We start from the raw sequence: 19,188 nt of genomic DNA, 5'->3' as shown, positions 1-19,188 counted from the left end.
TGCGACTGATTGACGTCGATTTTGTGAGCTCTTTGTTCAGATGCAGCAATTTCAGCTTCCATGCTTCGAGTAAAGGTGAATTGAGCCAAGCAGGTTTATATTTACCCCCCGCTTACACCGAGCCGAGTTGTCTGGACCAGACTGTGTGTTGCTGCACAGTACAACGTGTTATTAGAGAGCTGCTGGCAGTAGCTGTTTAATGCCTGAGGATGGCTAATGAGCGGCTCAGAGCTCTGGAGGAGGTGGAGAAGGAGATAGCGATGATCCTGCAGTGTGCCGGTGAGGACAGATTATTATCATATAAACAACAAAACTTTATCCATGTATAATGTTGTCTGATTTTATACTTACACTGCTGTAATTAATTGCATACAGTGGCTCCCAGACAGGGCCAAACAGTATGGCTACCAGTGAGCAGAATTTCTAAACCCTCATGTCAATCATTGATTTTTAGTGTCTTGGTGTCCTAATTATTGGAGAAAGTTAGTTTGAGCAAAAGAAAGAAAAGAAGAGAGTTGCTTGAGAAGAAAAGTGCCAAGCGCGGTCAAGGTGAAGTCTACAAGACCATGTCAGAGCAGTCTGATGTTCCTGTGACTACAGCTGCTATTATTATTTACCAGGACTGTAGCCACCCTCCCTGGACATGGTTGCAGGAGGAACACTGAGCCCAGACTGAACAGAGGGACAGTTTGAATGGTAGAAAAAAAAACCAAGAAAAACTTCTAAACTTCTCTAAACTTCTCCAAGATCAATGTACAACATTGTCTGGTCACACCAGGCACTGCTTTCTGAATGAAAGTGGGCGTATTGAAAAGCCACCACGATTCTGTGAGAATTTCCTCTGGACAGATGAAACAAAATTAGAGCTTTTTAGTAAGTCCTACCTGTTATATGTTGACAGAGGAAAGAATTAATCTTTCAAAGAAAAGAACACCATCCCAGCAGGACACTCAGTTATAATTACTCTGCTACACCTGGCAGAGAGTTCCTTGAATCTGTGCAGGGCTGTTGTGGTTAAAGAGATGGAGACACAGAGGTGCGCTGACTTCCAGGAGCTGATGGATCCTTTATAGTTCTTTGGTTTGTCTAGAAACACAACCACATGATCAGGCAGCTGAGGATAATGGCACATGTAGTGTTTTCAGCCTATTCTGCTCACCCAAATGGCAAAATATGTATTACTGAAACTTGAATCTACATAATTTTAGTGTTGGCTACATTATGAATTTAAAATCACATTTACTGATATGTTGTATGCTTATTCTTGCAGGAAATATAGTTCTTGAACTCTCCAAAGACAAACATAATGCCAGCTTCCTAGACAGACAGTTGGTCCAGTTCCAGAGCTCCGTCAACCGAGTGGAGAATGAACTGAGCTCCCAGATCCGTTACCTAACACAGGTCAAACACACAGGAATAGTATTCTTTTTTATTTTTCCTTTTTTTATTTGTACATTGTAACCCCTGCTACAATAACAGAGCATACGAGCATTTCAGAGGCTGTTTCACCTTGACAAGAATATGTGTATATGTGTCATATATACAAGTAGTTAAGTGTTTGAGCATTACTGTGGTAATAGTGCCGCAATAGAATAATAATAATAACAACAACAACAATAATAATAATAATAATAGTAATGATAATAATAATAATAATATGGTAGCAATGTAATACCAATAGTTCCTTGCCACTGTCTCCTAGTGCTGCTCATGGTGGGATTTGTTGGGTCTCTCTCTGTTAATACCTATTTTAAAGAGTATGGTCTAGACCTGCTCTATATGAAAAGTGCCTTGAGATGACTGTTGTTGTGACGCTATATAAATAACATTTAATTCAATTGGATTTTTTTAATATCAGAGAGTTCCCCTGGATGAGGGGAACCTGATCCCTTTCCTCCCACTGTATTAAAATTATTAGGGCCTGTTTGAGGGCCTACAGTGGTGACATGGTGAAAATTTACATGCTGCATGGGTCTTGTGCATGGGTGTGGCAAAATGGCTTGATAGTGCCCGCTACAAATATTTCAACCAAGTAATCCCCACCATACATTTTACTTAGATGTACGAAATTCTGTATTTAACATCCCAAGGCTTACAAAAAAGTCTCGGGGCCATAGCCTAAACCCAACAGGAAGTTCGCCAACCTGATTTGAATTCATAATGTTCATGTATTTATTTTTTTTTTTTTCATACTTGAACTCCTCCTGGACACTTTATAAATATATTATAAATATTGATGATGTTGAATTAAAAGCCTTTGAATTTTTGTTGAAGGGTGTGTTTGTGGCAGTGAGGCAAATTTCTGTGTCCCCATGTAATACAAAGTTTTTGTAACTCACATTTCCATGTCCAATCTGCACCCAAATACACGTTTGATAAAAGTCCCAGCCTGAGGGCGTCTACATACCACTGTTTAAGTCATAGTCGTAGTGCCACCTGCTGGCAACAGGAAGTAAGCCGATCATCATTTAATTTACATGCATTTCATGGTCTTGTCTCCAGTTAATACAGAGCATGTTTGGTGCGTTTTCTAGGACTGTGTAGTGGACACAGGAGATGATACACATGTCTGCCGTTCCACACACCACACAGGATATTTATTTATACAGCTTGACTTATACTTCTGCATTGAATCAATGTCAAGGCTACGGTGTAGGTACTGCATAGCTGTGGACCCTGGAGAGGTGCACGTTTGGAGGGGAGTCTTTCCACTGAGCAGTGACTTTGTTTTTTTGTTGTTTTTTTGTTAATTAAGATGTATTGCTCAGTATTTTTGAAACACATCATATCACATAGATAGGCTTCACAAATACAACCAGTTAAATATTAATGAATACCACAATAAGTATATGTGAATATGTGATCAATCAATGTGTGTCATCTTGTGAGCTGCAGAGTAAGGGTAAATCTCCTTTTTCTCCAGGTAGCTACTGGTCAACCTCATGAAGGCTCCACTTATTCAGCCAGGAAGGACTGTCAGATGGCACTGAACAGAGCAGAGTATGCCAAGGTCAAACTGGGAGAACTGGGACGGACCTGTGAAGTTATGCTGGAGCAGCAGCAGCAGCAGCAGCAGCAGCAGCAGCAGCAGCAGCAGACATGAGGGCAGAGAGGACAGCTGACTCACTGGGCAACATTTCTGATGCCTGATGTGACTGTATCAGCCCTCATTCAACGCTTCTACTGCCAGCATTAAATCCTTTAATTATCCTTTTTTATTATTATGATTTGTTACAGCTTCATAAGACATACAAAGGAGAACTCAAAGAAAAAATGTTATATTATAAGATCCCTGATTTTCTAAGCAGTGTGTGTAAGTTGCATGTCTGGGTATATTTTGTTGTTTAGTGGTGTATTTTTCTTCATTTTTCATTATTCTTATGCATAGCACAGCACTTGTCAGTTTTTTTCATGGAGACCCTCACAGTTCAACAGATACTCTTTGGAGCTGTGATCTTACACCTGCATTGTGGAGGGAGAAACATAAGTAAACAAGTTTTGTGTCTTCAAAACACTTGCATATATCACATCGTCTTCATTAACTCTTAAAACTTATTGAAAATTGTCCTGCATGGTCTTAGATCTATAACTGTCGTATTTGACATCAGTTCAAGACCAAACCACCTTCCATTTGACAGGAGGAAAAGTTTATTTTCATAAAAATAAAAAAAGTACTGAACATGAAGTGTGCTGTATTCTTGAAAAGTTTTTAAATGATAATTGATGTAGCAGCTTACATTTACATAGCTCACATTTTTTCATGTAACAATGGGGAAAAAATCAGACATTCATAATCAAAAATCATGCATCCTCATTGATTAAATGACAGATGAATAACAGAGTTTTGACTGACAGCTCAAATTAGATGTGTGGGGACCAAGATAAAAAGATACTGTCCAGTGGATTTATGGTTGATTGTTCAGCTGGTTGACTTATATTAGTAATCAGTCATGCTCTAATCTAGACTGCTGACCACAAAAGTGTTGAACCAAACAAACACCCTAGCTGGACCACTTCCCACAATTAAATCTTAACACCATGCCTCAAAATGTGAGTGAATTTAGCCTGCAAGATGCCATTGGAAGTCTATGCTTAATTTTTCATGTTCCAGTGAGAACAAACTGCAATCAAGATATGGTCAGAAAGACTAAATTGGGACAGTATCCTGTACTTTGTATTTGGTTATTTACACTTGGGTTCGTATCCAGGAGAAACAGATTTCACTTTGCACCTCGAATGAAAGTGTTTAAAATAAGTGAATATTTGTTTTTCTTCCCACCTTTGTTTACAATGTTAAACCATAAAACATTCCTTCATGAATAGTAGTGTATTTTGTATATGTGCACTAAAGACAAGCTGATGTTATACTTGAAGGCCAAAGCAAGATTCAAACACCTACTATCACTTCAACAGACATTAAAAATCTATTTATAGAATAAGATTTTGTCACCTGTTTAGGAAAAGCATTAGCAAAAATAACTAAAAACAAAAACATTTTTGTTATCAGTTTTACAGATACCCGAAGAAAACAGCTGACCTCGGACTGTACTGCATTTAGCTAGACACATGCTAAATTTACAGTACAGTTGCCTGATGCACTGTCCATCTCTGTTTATACACATGCAACCAGTATGATTTGCAGTAAGACAGAAAACTTGGTTTGGTGGATTGCTACTTTAACAACATGTACTTCTAGTGGCCCAGACACAATAAATGGTACAATTAAAGCAGGGGGGAAGAATTCTGCAGAGGGCTGTCTGCAGGAGTCTGGCTATTTGGTCCTCATATCACTTGTTTTTTTCTTCTTTTCCTTGGCCTCTGGGGTTGAGGTGTCCTGTAACCTTCAAGTAACCCTGCTGGCTAAGTAGGATGAGCTAACAGAAGGGGTCATCCTCACTCTTGTGATCTTTCGTCCCTGTTAACCACAGACGGGCAAAGTCTTCAAACACAAAGTCTTCAACCTGAGGGGAAGTACTGAAAAGAGAAAGAATTTCAAAGCATATCTTGATGAAAGACAACACATTACAACGGATTATTTTATTACCAAACTACCAACTACCTTACATACAAAAAATAACAAAAACAAACATAAAGAGCAAAACATGCCTATTCTGTATAAAACATAGATATCATCACTCTTGAACACTAGATGGAATTTAATATGACAGACTCTCTCTTGTCATATGGCTTGACAACAAATTCAAGCTCTTTAAAACTTTAAAAGGAGTGACATTTTAAACAAAAGGTATGTGTACATTCACATACATTCAAACACACTTTGGTCTGACAAGCAGGTTTCTCCTTGTAAAACACCTACAAAGCTGAAAGAAGGAAAAAAATATTTTTTTGAATGTTAAATCGTGCCACTTATACATGCTAACTGGTTCAACATCAGTGTCTAGGATATACATTTCATTTTTAAAGGCAATTCTTGATAAATTTTACATTTTGTTCACTCTGACACTGATAAAGATAATGATAATAACTTAGTTTATGGCAGCAGCACATGATCTGTTATGGTGGCTGTGATTAGGCTATTAGTAATGAATCTTTTGGAGATACAATTATTAATAATGGTTATAAAGCTTCATTGTTTCAGACACTTCCGTAACCCGTGAGTAAAAAGAATGGTGAAAAAAAACATTTAGTGCTGAGACACACAAACACATACATGCACACACGTACATACACACACACTTACTTCATGCAAAACTCTATGAGGTTTGCATCTACAGGAGCTTCAGCATCTAGGGAGACAAGACACATCAACATCAAGTAATTAAACTACACTGTAAACAGTTCCACTGTTGAATGTTATGTGGTGTATACTGTACATGTGTGTTTATATTATATATATTATATTTACTTTTACTCATAAATCTGTTTACACAGTTACACTGGGGGGATTCAACTTACTTTTGGGGACAAAAAGCAAGTCTCCATCACATAAAACATTATATTTAAGGATGAAGACTTGGTTTTAGGTTCGGGTAAGTTAACACAACTGTATGTATGAGTCCTACCTGACAGGGGTTTGGAGTAGGGCTGGTCTGTAGGTTTGGGATGCATCAGGACAAAAGGAAGTTCCACTGCTACATCTCTACACACACAGACACAGATAGACAAACACACATGCAAATACAAACGATAGCAATACAGGATCTCTAAACATCCTTTTACACATTTTCATTTTTGTTGTTTGTTAATGTTATGGTTTTTCTGAGTCTGCATTATTGGGGACAGAATGTCATTTGGATGATAGAAGGCTAATGTACAGTAATGGAAGTTATTCAGAGGTTAAATATGTGAAACATGAAGTGCCTCAAGGAAGTTGTGTTGAATCTGTATTAGTATTAGATATTATTTCTTCACCTTACATGTATTAGTATTGATTTCTGCCTGGGTGGCACAGCGGTGCAGTGGTTAGCACTGTCGCCTCACAGCAAGAAAGTTCAAGGTTTGAGCCCGGCTCTTCTGTGTGGAGTTAGCATGTTCTCCCTGTGCCTGCGTGGGTTCTCTCTGGGTACTCTGGCTTCCTCCCACAGTCCAAAGCAGCTTAGGTTAATTGGTGACTCTAAATTGCCTGTCTTCAGGCTGGTATCCTGAAGACTGGAATATGGTTGATAAAACCATGAAGTTTGGGGCAGACTGAACACTGTATATGTGAGTTACAATAACTTCCTATTTCATGGTGACACATCAAAATTCACCATGCTGTCACCAACAAACTGCATAACTGAACAAAACCTCAAAAGCTTTGCAGTTTAGCAGCATGAAGGTCTAAAGACTGCATTGACCAAATCTGAAGCTGATCTGATTTACTCTCTAGGACAAATATGCAGATGTACTCTGCAATACCTGGAAACACATGCTGATGGAAATATCAGAAGTAAGGATAAACCAGAAAAACGGAGAAGTCTGTGAAGTTAGTAGCTATTTCACATTAATGGAGGACTAAAGACAATCTTACATAAAGTGCAATATTTGGGATGATTAGTTCATATGTAATTTAAAAGCATACCACTGAATTAAACACACATACAAAGTGAAATTTCACTCTGCTGATCTCATCAATTTGCAAAGAAGTGATCATAGGCATATCTAACCGTGGTCTAAATCAGGATCATACAAGTAAACTCAGTTTCAACAAGAGTGAGATATGTAAAACAGAACATTGCCTGCACAGTTTATAGACCAGACAAAAAATGTGTATGCATATTTCTGTCGGCCACTATGTTTCTGAGAACGTCAAGATCTTCGAGACTTCTGGGTAATTTGATTAAAACTCATCAAATCATCTCTTAATGTCCAGAAAACACTGCTGTGAAAGCTCAAATGTGTTCACATACCCTCCACGAGACACCACCAGTTTGACTTTAACTCTGTAAGAAACCACAATCCCCATCATCTCCTTGTTGGTCCCCTCTTTTACTCTGTAACACACACAAAGAACACATACAACACAGGTGTGAGAGGAACACACTTGTTGGTCAATATGTACAGTATATCCCAACCTTTCTGTCAAATGAGTTTGTGTATGTGTGTGTACATGGTGCTGGAGGCCAGGTTGGTGTCTTCATGCTTTAGCTTTCCATCCAAGGCCAGGCCTCTCTTTTCCCTGTTGTTAGCCAGCACTGGGGTCAGAGTGTAGACCTGGCAGAAGGTGGAGCTAGGAGAAACCAGGTCACTGAGAACGGCATGAAGGGAAAAGAAACAATGGGAGAGAACAAGAGAGTGAGCCACTGGTTTTTTTTCTGTTTCTACATACTGCTCCAGTAACAGTTTCTTAGTGCTTCTGTATCGTTTTTGTTTCATTGAGCATCAAAATTCATTCCACACCACACAAATGTTGATACTTCAGGCAATTAAAATATGTTGGCAGCTTTTGAATCGATGTTAGTTGTGTCTGCGTGTGCATATTAGTGTCATCTACATATTAAGATTGTTCATAGAGATTCTAAGTAGAGGACCTAAGCAGGACCTAAAATTGAGTGCCAATATTCACCTAATTAATGTGCAACATTATCAACATTATTGTTAAGTATACCTATATGTTTGTCACGGCTCCCAGTGACTCCTAAATTCCCTGGTGTCTCTGTGTCTCTCTCTCTCCAGCCCTCCCTTGTGTCTCCTCCCCCGTGTGTGTGTGTGTGTGTGTGTGTGTGTGTTGGAGGCGTGGCACAGTGATGATCACCTGGCCTCCACTCTGCCTCCAGTGTCCTTCTCTCTTTCCTCTTACAAGCTTCCAATAAAACCCCTCATCAACTCATCAACATCTGGTGCCTGTGTCTGCTTTCTGGGTCCACAACTAAAACATTACCAACCTGTACCAATAACGTTGCCCAATCTAGATTTTTCTAGGGGAATAGACAATTTAATTCAGCACGGATAAAAAGGATAAAACCAGTATAGAGTACAAGAGAAGGAATGAGGACAGAGAGGGAGATACTCACTCTGCTTCAACCTGGGCTACTGGACACTTGTACTGAGCCGTGGAAAACAAACAGATATCAGCATACTGACGAACTGATGGGAGGAGAGGAGAATTAGTTTAGTGGTTCTTTTGTTCTTTTTCTGTCTTCCTAAATGTACCTTGGGAAGATATTACAGAAGATTACAGTAGCAATAACAATCCAAACTCCAAACAACCAGTGTTCTGTTTCATCCCTCCTGACCAGTCCTCACCAGACGTGATTCTTTAAGCACTGGATCTTCCCTGTCACGCATGCATAGAATTTTATACCAACAACGTAACTCGTGACCCCAGATGACCCGAGAGAAGTTATATCATTCAGTGTCATCAGAGAATCTGTACTTTTTCGTCTTCTTGCTTCTAAGGTTCACTACTGCGGTAGCTTTAGCTTTAGCTAATTTTTCAAAGTTGTTGAACTGAGTCTATCGTTGGTTGCTTCATAACCACATCAGTTGGCATTGTGGAACACTCGCCCTCGGGAGGCTGTGACGTTGTCTTCTAGGTTGGAGCTTGATTAGTCTCCCAACCTGTAGCATGTTCACAAAGATTTGTTGGCAAGGGCTGTGTTTTTGCTGCCACTCCTGTTGGTGAAGGTGATGGTTTTGGCTTCCTGCTCTGAGCAGGTCGTATAATATTACTGTTTTCTGCTTTGTGCCTCCAGTTCCCAAAAGACTTATTGACTGCATTGCTGGGGGAATACTCCTCAGACACTGTCACTATGATGACTCCTCACTACTGTAGCACCTGTATAACTCCCCTTCAGCTGGAAGATGGCCATGATCTGTGCCCCTCTTGTCTTGGTCTTGAGCACCTGAGGCCAACATACCCGCCTGTGTCAGGTTGAGACTGCTGCAGCTGCCCCCTCCAGGAAGAGTGCAAAATCTGATAGGTAAGCTCTCCTCTCAAGTGGAGCACTTATGTTCTGAGCTGGCTCAGATGAAGTCTCTACTTTTAACTCTGCATCCTGGCACTGAAGTGGAGGATGCACAGACACCCATCCTGCCCAAGCCTTGTTTGAGGTTACTTATATAGTAACCATGTACCAAAGGGGGTGGTTTTTACAGTTTTTTACATGTATGCATGTGCATGGCAAAGACTCACTGCTTGTTCAAAATCTGCACAAAGACAGAAAATTTGTTCTGCTGTGTGCTCTTTGTCGACCCCATCAGTTTGTGGACAAGCTGATGGGTAGATGATCTAGGTATTCCAATAGTCAAGAGGTGAAAGGTTCCCTCCATTATTGATTGAAAGCAATAATAATTTAAACAAGTGTAAGTGTGTACAGACACATGGAGTTACCAGAAATCTTCACTTTCTTGACAGTCTTGTTGGAGTTGTTGGTGACGTGGACATTAACACTGATGGGCTCACCATGGTAGTACAGCTAGAGAAACACAGAGACTTAGCAGTGTGCATATCGCTCTAATCAAATGACACAACATAGTGTGTGAGTATGTTACCTCCTTATTCAGTGAGGCCTCTAAGTACAGAGATCTATCAGACATCAGGAAGCTGCGACTGGTCTCCACCATCGGCTGTGGACCCGGCTTCTCTGGTGCGTACTGAACCTTCCGGATCACCAGATGCACTGAGTTCCTGCACACACCACAGCAGGATGATATACATGTACATTTAAAGAGGTAGCACATTTCATGCAATGTCATGTAACAGGCCAAACTCTTCAGTCTCTATTATTTCATGAAGCATAGTCTATATCTCTCCAGGTGTGTATGGGAGACAATCAGTGTTTTGAGTCTCAGGTGTGTGAATCTCTTGGACCTTTGGTGGATCTTTTCCTCCACAGTCTTTGCACAGAACACTCGAAGTTCATAGTCCACGCCACATGCCTTCCCAAAGTCCTCTTGGGTCAGCTGGAGGGTCACTGAGCAGGGCAAGTTCTGGGGGATCTGACACATCCAAACCATTAAGTGAAATCACGTTAGTGTGTGTACCTCTCATAGGCAAGAGGACAAAGGATTTTTAGCACTTCACAGAATGGGAAATGGATAAGAGCAGGTATATTAACAAATATTATTCACCATTATGCCAAACTAATGACTGCACATATCTCTATTTTGCATCACTTTTGTGAACTAGGTAACCCACTCCTATCCACTTGACTTCACTTTACAGAAAGCTAATCAGGAAACAGTAAGAATGTGCATTGTTCAGTAATATTATTAGTTATGAATCTAAATAATACAAACACCTTCTTGTCTCCCCCTCACTGAACAGAAAATGAAATCAGAGTACACTTACGGAACGTAAACTGAATAAAAGAAGGTGGCTTCAGAAAGTGTTCAGACCCCTTCATTTTTGCACACTTTATTATGTTGATGATTTAATTCTAAATGAAAAAAACAGACATTTCTGCCCATCATTCTACACTCTATAACCTACAAAGACAAAACAAAAACATGTTTATTAAACTTATTAAAAATCAAAAACTAAATTCTGTCATTATTAGAGTGGTCAGACCCTGAATTCATTATTTGTTAGAAGGGAGAAATTACAGCTTGGAGTTCTACAAGCCTTACAGATACATCGATCAGCCATAACATTATGACCACTGAAAGGTGAAGTGAATAACACTGATCATCTTGATACAGTATGATCTGCTGAGAGACCTTGGGCCCTCATTCATCTGGATGTTACTTTGACATGTACCACCCACTTAAATACTGTCCCACAGCTAGCACACACCCTCAATGTCAGGGACCTCCCCCAGCAGGACAGTCCTCCCACCACACCATAAAAACAGCTCAGAAATGTCTCAAGGAATGTGAAAAAGAGCCCAAGGTGTTGACCTGGCCTCCAAACTCCCCAGATCCCAATCTGATCCAGCATGTGTGGTTCTTATGCTGGTTTATAGTACAGTCAGGGTGACGCTGAGGTTGTGTTCATGTTTGGTGGGCTTACAGTGAAACTGAAGGGGTAGGCATGCTGACCCAGCTTCTTCATCAGCTTCTCCTGCAGGCAGCTCAGAGGCTTTTTCTCCACCAGCTGGGGAGGGAAAGCCTGGATGGTGTGGACATACAGATCCTTTCTGAAGGAAAGGCCCAAGACATCCAGGTCCTCCCGACCGTAACAAAATGCACACGTCAGAGTCACAAACACTGAGGATAGACGAACACATTGATTAAATGTATGGTCAGTTGGCCTTTTGGTGAGTAAATTGTTCAGTCAGCCAGTTACTTTGTGTCTGTCTGTAAGTTTCTTACCTTTTCGATCTTTCAGATACCCTGGGTCAACAAGGACCACTCCATCTATACAACACACATATACACTTACAGTTGAACATATGGCACCTGAGCAATGGTGTTGAATAAATGCAGATAAAAACATTGTGTGCAGTTGTGTGTGTACTGTATACGTCAGTCTACATATGATGCAAATGATCCAGATTATATGCAAATCCAGCATTAATTTATTTGGGATGAAATGACTCCAACACTCTGGGGAAAAAGCTTTTTAACTACAATGTGTTTCATACTTGTATCTCAATAAAGGGCTGTTATTTCTTCCCTCAAATGCAGTCAAGAAATACAGCCTTTAGTCCAAATTTTGACCCAGCCAGCCTGCACCTGTTGAACTGAAATGTCACAGTTTATAATGTGAATTTAGGAGTCAGTGTGTGTGTGTGTGTGTGTGTGTGTGTGTGTGTGTGTGTGCGCGCGCATGCATATATGCAACACTCACCTACTGGATCTACATGGTCTAAATGATCAACAAAGTCCCGCTTCCCTAGATAAACTGTGAGCTGTGGAAACAAAAATTTGATAGTGGTGAAGATAATGTACAAAGGCAACTGAAAGTATAGAGATACTCGAGAAAGAAGACTCCTCACCTTGCAGTTGGGGCTGGACTTCTTAAAGACTCTGTAGAAAGGGGGAAGGCAGAGTGTGTGTAAGTGAACTGTGTATGTTCACATAAGAAAATATTGTGTGCTATTCATGCACTTGCTTTGCCTCTAGTGTCAGACGGAACATGACACAGCCATGCACATTTTACCTAATAATTATGTCTTCTGATTGATTAGTCATCAAAACAGCTGTCAATTAATTTTCTGTCAATCGAGTATTATGATGCACCATTGTCACTGAATCAGTAGCCTGTAGCAGTGGAGTTCATCACTGGTGACCAAGAGCACTGTTGTCTTTTTTGTTGTGATGTATGGTATGTTATGGTAACCATGGAAGCCACAGAAACAAACATGATGGTTGTTGACCTGTTAATCTGACAGTGGAGTGCTGTCAGATTAACAGCTATGCAAACAGTGGTTGTACAGGCCCAGGTCTGTACTGAACTTGTACCAGCAATGGACTGAATCAGTGCAGCACAACATGGCAGTATGAATGGTGATGCATATATACTAAAGTGCAACTGAACAGAAGTGAATAAACTACATCCTCAGTGAATTCAAATCTTTGAATTGAACTGAATGATGTGATTCAAATCTGTAGAGAGAGAGAGAGATCATTTTTAAATGTAAGGTTCTCAGCTGAAATCACACTAATGGTGTAGGACCAGGATTCTCCTAAACCTCTATCTTACGGGACCTAAAACAAAATGCACACTGGTCCATACATACAACGATACATGTGCTAAAAATTACCAATAGTTCCCCAATGCTGAAGATCTGACGGACAAATACTTGACCATCGTTGCCTGTAGAGCTGTGACAATTAGTCAATTAATGGATCAACAAAATATCAATCTGCAACAATTTTGATATCTGATTAATCATTTGAAAAAATGCTTAACACTGGTCTGGTTGATCAGAGTGTTTACAACACTGTTGTATGTCCTAAACACTCAACTTTCTCTCAACAGTCTCTGCATGTGTAACAAACCAAAGCAGGATTAACAACAGTAAGGTGTGTGTGGCAAATCAGCCACAACATTTAATGGAGTATATGTGTAGTATATATACTGTATATGACATATAGAGACAGACAACCATTCACACACCAGTTAATCTGCATGTCTCTGGGCTGTGGGAGGAGCCAGAGAACCTGGAGAGAAGGAGGCACAGGGCTCCACACAGAAAGCCCTGAGCTTCGGGTTTGAACCTGGACCCATCCTGCTGTGCTGTTCTGGTGCTACCCACAGTTCTGGTTAAGATGATTGGCACCCCTGAATTTCATGCACTTAATTCTGAATATCTTCAGAAATAAATGTAAATGAATCTGTTTTATATGACCAGAATATGTCCAAAGTTACTGAACAACAACAACAAAATATTTCATATTGTGAAATAAAAACCACAGATATAAAATATAACCTGGAAAGTGCATCCTTCACTAATATTCCATGCATCTGCATTTACCAGGGAGTTTTGCCAAGTTACAGTTGCCTACAATTAGTTACCTATGGTTTGCATGGTCAGCCAATTTAGAAAAGAGGGTCAGAGGCAGACACAAAATGCTCTGCTCTTGCTAGAGCTCCAGGGAGAAATGCAAAACTATATTGATTTTTGGTACTAAAAGCCACAAGTATATCTCCTTATGGATGTCAAAACTTCAAATAAAATACCAGAAAAGTGTAAAATACAGGACCATAAATAATCCATAAATTACAAACTGTATGATTTAGTCTTTAGGGAGAACCACTATCATTATTCAGGCAAAAAACCAAAGCAGAGGGAAAAAATTGAGTACATTCTTGTAGTAAATGATCATTGTAAATGTACTGGCTCACAAACAGAGCTGTTGTTGAGACTATTCAGACAAAGTCAGCTTCAAGTTTATGCACACAGCTGCAGTTTTAGGGACATCAGCATGTCCCTGTGCAGGAATGTGCTGCATTTTACATCCTGAGGAAAGAAAACAGGGGAAAAGAACAAAAGGTTCATCCTGATTATCCACAGAATGTCCTTTACTGCCTTTACACAGGGCATGTGAAGCCCCTCCTGTTGACCCAAGATATATCCCTGCTACCCTCAACCATCATGTTACTACGACTTACTGCTACTTCATTTCCCTGAGGGAGTCATCCTAAAGGGATCAATAAAGTCTGTCTAAGTCTATGTCTTTGACATGTTGTTCACACTCTTGGATTCTCCTCTGCAGTTTCACAGTATTAATTGCTGCTGCTGATCTGGCCACAAATAAAATGAAGTGAAAACCTAATTACCAGTGTCAGAGATTTGAAAGATTTGGAAATGCTCCAACAGCCATGCAGACTCTGACCTACTGTTCACACCTATGAAACCTGCCCAAGCCAAGAACATTTGTGGACATGATGTGGGGAACTATGACACCCAGTTATATGTCCAGATGAAATGAATGAGTGACACTAAATCAGAAGTAATTATAATTACCCCATGTTGCCCCAGCACTAGCTGCATTAATAATCTCTAATCTAGTCTGGGTGCCTTGTCAAACACTGTCCATAAAGTCCTTGAATGGTCTGGCTCCTGATTTGATCCACAATCTGCTAACTCCCTAAGAGCCTAATCGCCCATTGAAATTCTCTGGCTGGGCCTTGTAGTGATTTGTCAGGTCAAAAAGAATTTTGGAAAGATAGGAGATGCTTCCTTTATTTTTGTGCAGCAGGGTAAAGACTATCTAAGTTAATGTACTGTCACAGCTGCTTTTTCTCTTTAGCTGCTTTCAGACAGACTTGTCTCCAGATTTATATGGCAAAAATAAAAAGCCCAGAGTGAGGCTCAAAGTATCACAGAGAAGGATGGCTTAGCCCTGCCTCATTTCAGACGTTACTGCTGGGCATAATAATTAAGAATACTGGTCTCATGGATAAGGTTAGGTATGGATACAAGATGGGAGCACATAGAACAAGACTTTGTAACTAATTTCTAGTCTCCCCTTTCCTAAGGCAAAGGCAGAAATAAAAGTCACAAGATGAATGGGTAAATTACACAAAGGTCTGTGAAAAAGTAGAAATAAATTCACTTTACTTAGGTCTTTATCAAGGGTAACAAAATGAAATCTACCTGTGACTTTTTACAGACCAAACGGGGCAGAGGTTTCATGAAGTGGGAGGAGAATGGCTTGATGACAGTTCTTGTGTTAGCCCATAAAATGATTACTATAAACTGGCTTAAGCCTTATATACCTACCTCAGATCAATGGACCCAAACACTCAAAGCTGTGAATTGTATAGAAAACATAACTGTGAGTTTGCAAGTCTGGATGTACACTGAGAAAGACGGTCTTCTGTATATATTCTACAGAGTGAAGTGAACATACTGTGGACCTTGAAAGAGGTGTTAGAGGGTGAATGTGAAATTTATGTATAACCTGTTTTATGTCTGTATTGTTAGTAATTCCCTCATGCCAACATAATCAGTGAATGTAAAAGCTGTGTAAGACTTACTGTCAAGGAACCTATTCTTCTATATGTTCCAATAAACAAACAAAAACAAACATCATCACGACCCGTCTACCAAGCATCAGTGATATTGGTGGGGTGAAGTGCCTGCACAGAGCCCAGAGGATACTAAAAAACAATACCCAGCCTAACCCTAACCTGTGCACCCTGCTGCCATCTTTACAGTGCCTGTTGCTGGACCACCAGAATGACTGACTGACTAAAATGTCCTCTTTGTGTTTCATGGGTCTGTTTAGTTCACTGTTCAGGGAAAAAGTAATGCCTCTTTTTTTATTTTATGAAGACAGTAACTTTGGAAATAAATCACTTTTAACTTTTTACAATATAGACTGCTGAAGCTTAATGAGGACTGGAGCCAAGCAAAACCCCTGTCACTGTTCATATAGGCACTTGACTACCATTCTAAGTATTAAGATGAATGGTGGGCCTTTGGTGACCCCTGGTGGTCGTATACAGAGAGACACATTAACCAAACCAGTAAAGTTTACATTAAAGACCAAACTCTATCAACACAAGAATGTTTGGCACATTTCAGAGAATGAACAACTTTTCTGCTGAAAAAGAAAGCCTATTCTATCAAGCAAACCTGGGTTACAAAGCAGCCAATGGGATGTCCAGTTAAAAAGGACCAGAATCTACTGGACAGAGTATTTTCCAGCAGCAGTGTGTAGTGTCTGAAGTTCTACATATGTTTTCACTCTGTTAAGAATGTCTGAAATTCTATGTATGTTTTTCTAGTCTTTGGGTTCATTAGGTTAATAGCTGTAAATGTAAATTTGTGAACGTAAATCTGTAGGTGTTAGAGATAAGTGCCTTCTCTCCCTCCTCTTTTGGAAATGTAACATCATTGAGTAAGGTCCAGATGCTTCCTATAGATCATGAAGACAGCTAACATATATATACTGGTGTTTAGAGCTGTTAGGTAGAGAGATCCATATTGGCTCGGATCCTCTCACAGGCTACTGCAGTGCTTGTTTTGATGCTGGACTTCTTTGTAATAAACTTCTATATACAAGCAAGACAGTGTGAGCGGAGATCTTCTCTTCATCATCTTCACATCATCACCATCTAATACACCACAAGAGTATGAAAGAATTTGAGGAACTCTTTAAAAGAAGAGTTATTGCTATTAAACATCTGCCTGGGTTTTCAGTGTTACTTCTTTTCTGTTGTGGCTGATGCAGGGTAACTGGATTTGTAACTGGGAGGCAGAAAGTGAGCACCCCAGTACGCCCCATTTTCTCATGAGGAAGTTGCCTCAGAGTTCTCTCCAGATGTTGCTTACATTTTATGGTGTTTATACAGCTGCATACATGGCAAGACTCTAGACTGTGTGTTTTGGTGTCCACCCAGTTCAACATTAGTATCATCAACATTTATCTTAAGACACTGCGGACAGTGACAGACTCGTGTCAAAGAGGTTAAATTTTATTCTAAATTTAATTTGTGTTAGTTTGTCCTCTAATTCCTCTAAAGGTCTACTGCAGGAGTTTCCTCGGCGACGAACAAGTTTAAGTAGCTTTTAACGGTTTTTAAAGTGAACGGGAACGTTCGTCCTCTCTGTCTATCCGCTGACAGCAGCATACACATGAATCAGCTGATTCTCTTACCTGGTCCCCGCTTTGTCTCCCATCTCTGAACTCTTGTGCGGAGAGTATTAAGTATGCATATGAAGTATGCTGCTCTGTAGTCTGTGCTGGTCCTGTGTATCCGCTGCTGACAGCTGCTTGCCATCATTACGCCTATTTCCGCTTCAAACACAAAAAACACGCCTACATTATACTGTCACCGCAGTCACCAAACAACTGCGAAAAACAATGTTAAACTATAGCTATTGTTACTGCAGTTACTATTAATACAAATACTACTTTCAGTTAGTAGCAGTATTAGGACTCTGAAATGTAGTGGAGTATAAAATAGCATAAGATAGAACTGAAGAAGAAATAGCTCAAAAACTGTATTTATGTAGAGAATTGAGAAAAGCACTTGGTTACTTTCCACCACAGCCTGCACCACAGCTGGGACAACAAGATGATGAATGCAGGGAGAGGGAAGACTGACTGGGCCAAAGAGAATTTGAGCTATTAATCCATCCATTATCTGTACTGCTTATCCATTACTATCCCAGCTGTCATTGGGTGAGAGGTAGGGTACACCCTGTATGAATCGCAGTCATCGCAGACATACATCTAGACGAACAACCATTCACACTCACACTGTGACTGTGGGAGGAAGCTGGAGACCACGCAGGCAGGGAGAACACTCCACACAGAAAAGCCAGGCTCGAACCCAGAACCTTCTTACTATGAGGCGACAGTGCTAACCACTGTGATAGATTACCTGAGTCTTTGTGTGACGTATGATAGAGTTAATATGTACAGGTGGAAATGGGCAGCAGAACTCGGGATAGAAAGTTCTGATGCTACATGGAGCCGTGCTCAGAGTAGTTAATGGTACAACCTCCTGTGCCCACCTCAACCTGATTCAATTCAAACTCTTTCATTGAATTTATCTTACTAAATCAAAAGTGTCTAAAATATACTCTGACACTGGGGACAGATCCTACATTTAAGATCAGATCAAGCCAGGCACAATACAGGGGGCTTGTGGGTCCTTCCCTTAATACTGTTCTCTGCCACACAAACTTTCCCATCTGGAATGGGTAGAAGACATCAGACCCTTCTTGTGGCAGTTGTGGCTCAATAACAATGACAATGGCTGTTGGAGTACTGTAGGTGTCCATAAACAATCCCTAACTTGGCTGGAAATCAGGGAGGTAGCATTGTAACGAGGAAATTAGGGGGGACGTCTCTTCTCTCTGTGGATGCTGTGGGGAGGGGTTCTTGTTTACCTGAGAAACGTGAGGACTGATGACTTTAACCTGTGTTGGAGGTGTGGAGGAGCATGTTGAGATGAATGTGCCTCCAACAGCTGCTGCATGTGAGAGACACTGAAATGCTTTTGTCTGTGGCACCAGGGCATGAAGGTGCTGTTTGTGACTGGCACTGAAGACAGCTGAGTACAGGAGCTGTTCCTGTGTTAGGTAGTGAGGGACTGGGGAGTAGTAGGTGCCTTTGCCAGTGTTGACAGGAGTGTTATCATTGAGCCTACACACATCACTTCAACTTTAAAAGATTAAAAGTTAAAACATAGCAGAAGAAAATAAAGTGATAGAAACCCACAAGCAATGGATTCTGGTTATGTAATGATCAATTTAATTCAATTTATTTGTTTAGCACCAAATCAGAAGTTATCTCAAGGCCCTTTTCATATAGAGCAGCTCTAGACTGTGCTCTTTATATTATTATAATTACAGAGAGAGACCCAACAGTTCCCACCATGAGCAGCACTAGGCGTCAGTA

General features: G+C 40.3%; 2 protein-coding genes across 3 annotated transcripts; one reads left to right on the top strand and one right to left on the bottom strand.

The window, feature by feature from the left end:
* The first annotated feature begins 33 nt into the window (after positions 1-33).
* LOC108895237 (mediator of RNA polymerase II transcription subunit 11) lies at positions 34-3,685 on the top strand. Its single transcript, XM_018693919.2, has 3 exons — positions 34-279; positions 1,271-1,401; positions 2,924-3,685. Exons 1-3 carry the CDS (start codon positions 210-212, stop codon positions 3,101-3,103), a joined length of 381 nt encoding a protein of 126 aa, XP_018549435.1. The 5' UTR covers positions 34-209; the 3' UTR covers positions 3,104-3,685.
* Positions 3,631-17,568, bottom strand: LOC108895236 (arrestin red cell). Of its 2 annotated transcripts, none has more exons than XM_018693918.2 (14): positions 17,437-17,568; positions 12,321-12,351; positions 12,173-12,233; positions 11,695-11,739; positions 11,393-11,589; positions 10,253-10,380; positions 9,934-10,069; positions 9,773-9,857; positions 8,454-8,526; positions 7,550-7,687; positions 7,350-7,433; positions 6,024-6,100; positions 5,702-5,747; positions 3,631-4,974 (listed from the first exon to the last, which is right to left on the bottom strand). In XM_018693918.2, the coding sequence occupies exons 1-14, from the start codon at positions 17,457-17,459 to the stop codon at positions 4,875-4,877; spliced, it is 1,224 nt and encodes a 407-aa protein (XP_018549434.1). In that variant the 5' UTR covers positions 17,460-17,568; the 3' UTR covers positions 3,631-4,874. The 2 variants fall into 2 exon arrangements, with proteins under 2 accessions (XP_018549434.1, XP_050931518.1); XM_051075561.1 differs by lacking the exon at positions 3,631-4,974 and adding an exon at positions 5,020-5,321.
* Between the last annotated feature and the right edge of the window lie 1,620 nt (positions 17,569-19,188).

Source organism: Lates calcarifer, linkage group LG14 (genome assembly GCF_001640805.2).
Source record: "Lates calcarifer isolate ASB-BC8 linkage group LG14, TLL_Latcal_v3, whole genome shotgun sequence".
Lineage (NCBI taxonomy): Eukaryota > Metazoa > Chordata > Actinopteri > Centropomidae > Lates > Lates calcarifer.
This window is presented reverse-complemented; position numbering and strand designations above follow the sequence as displayed.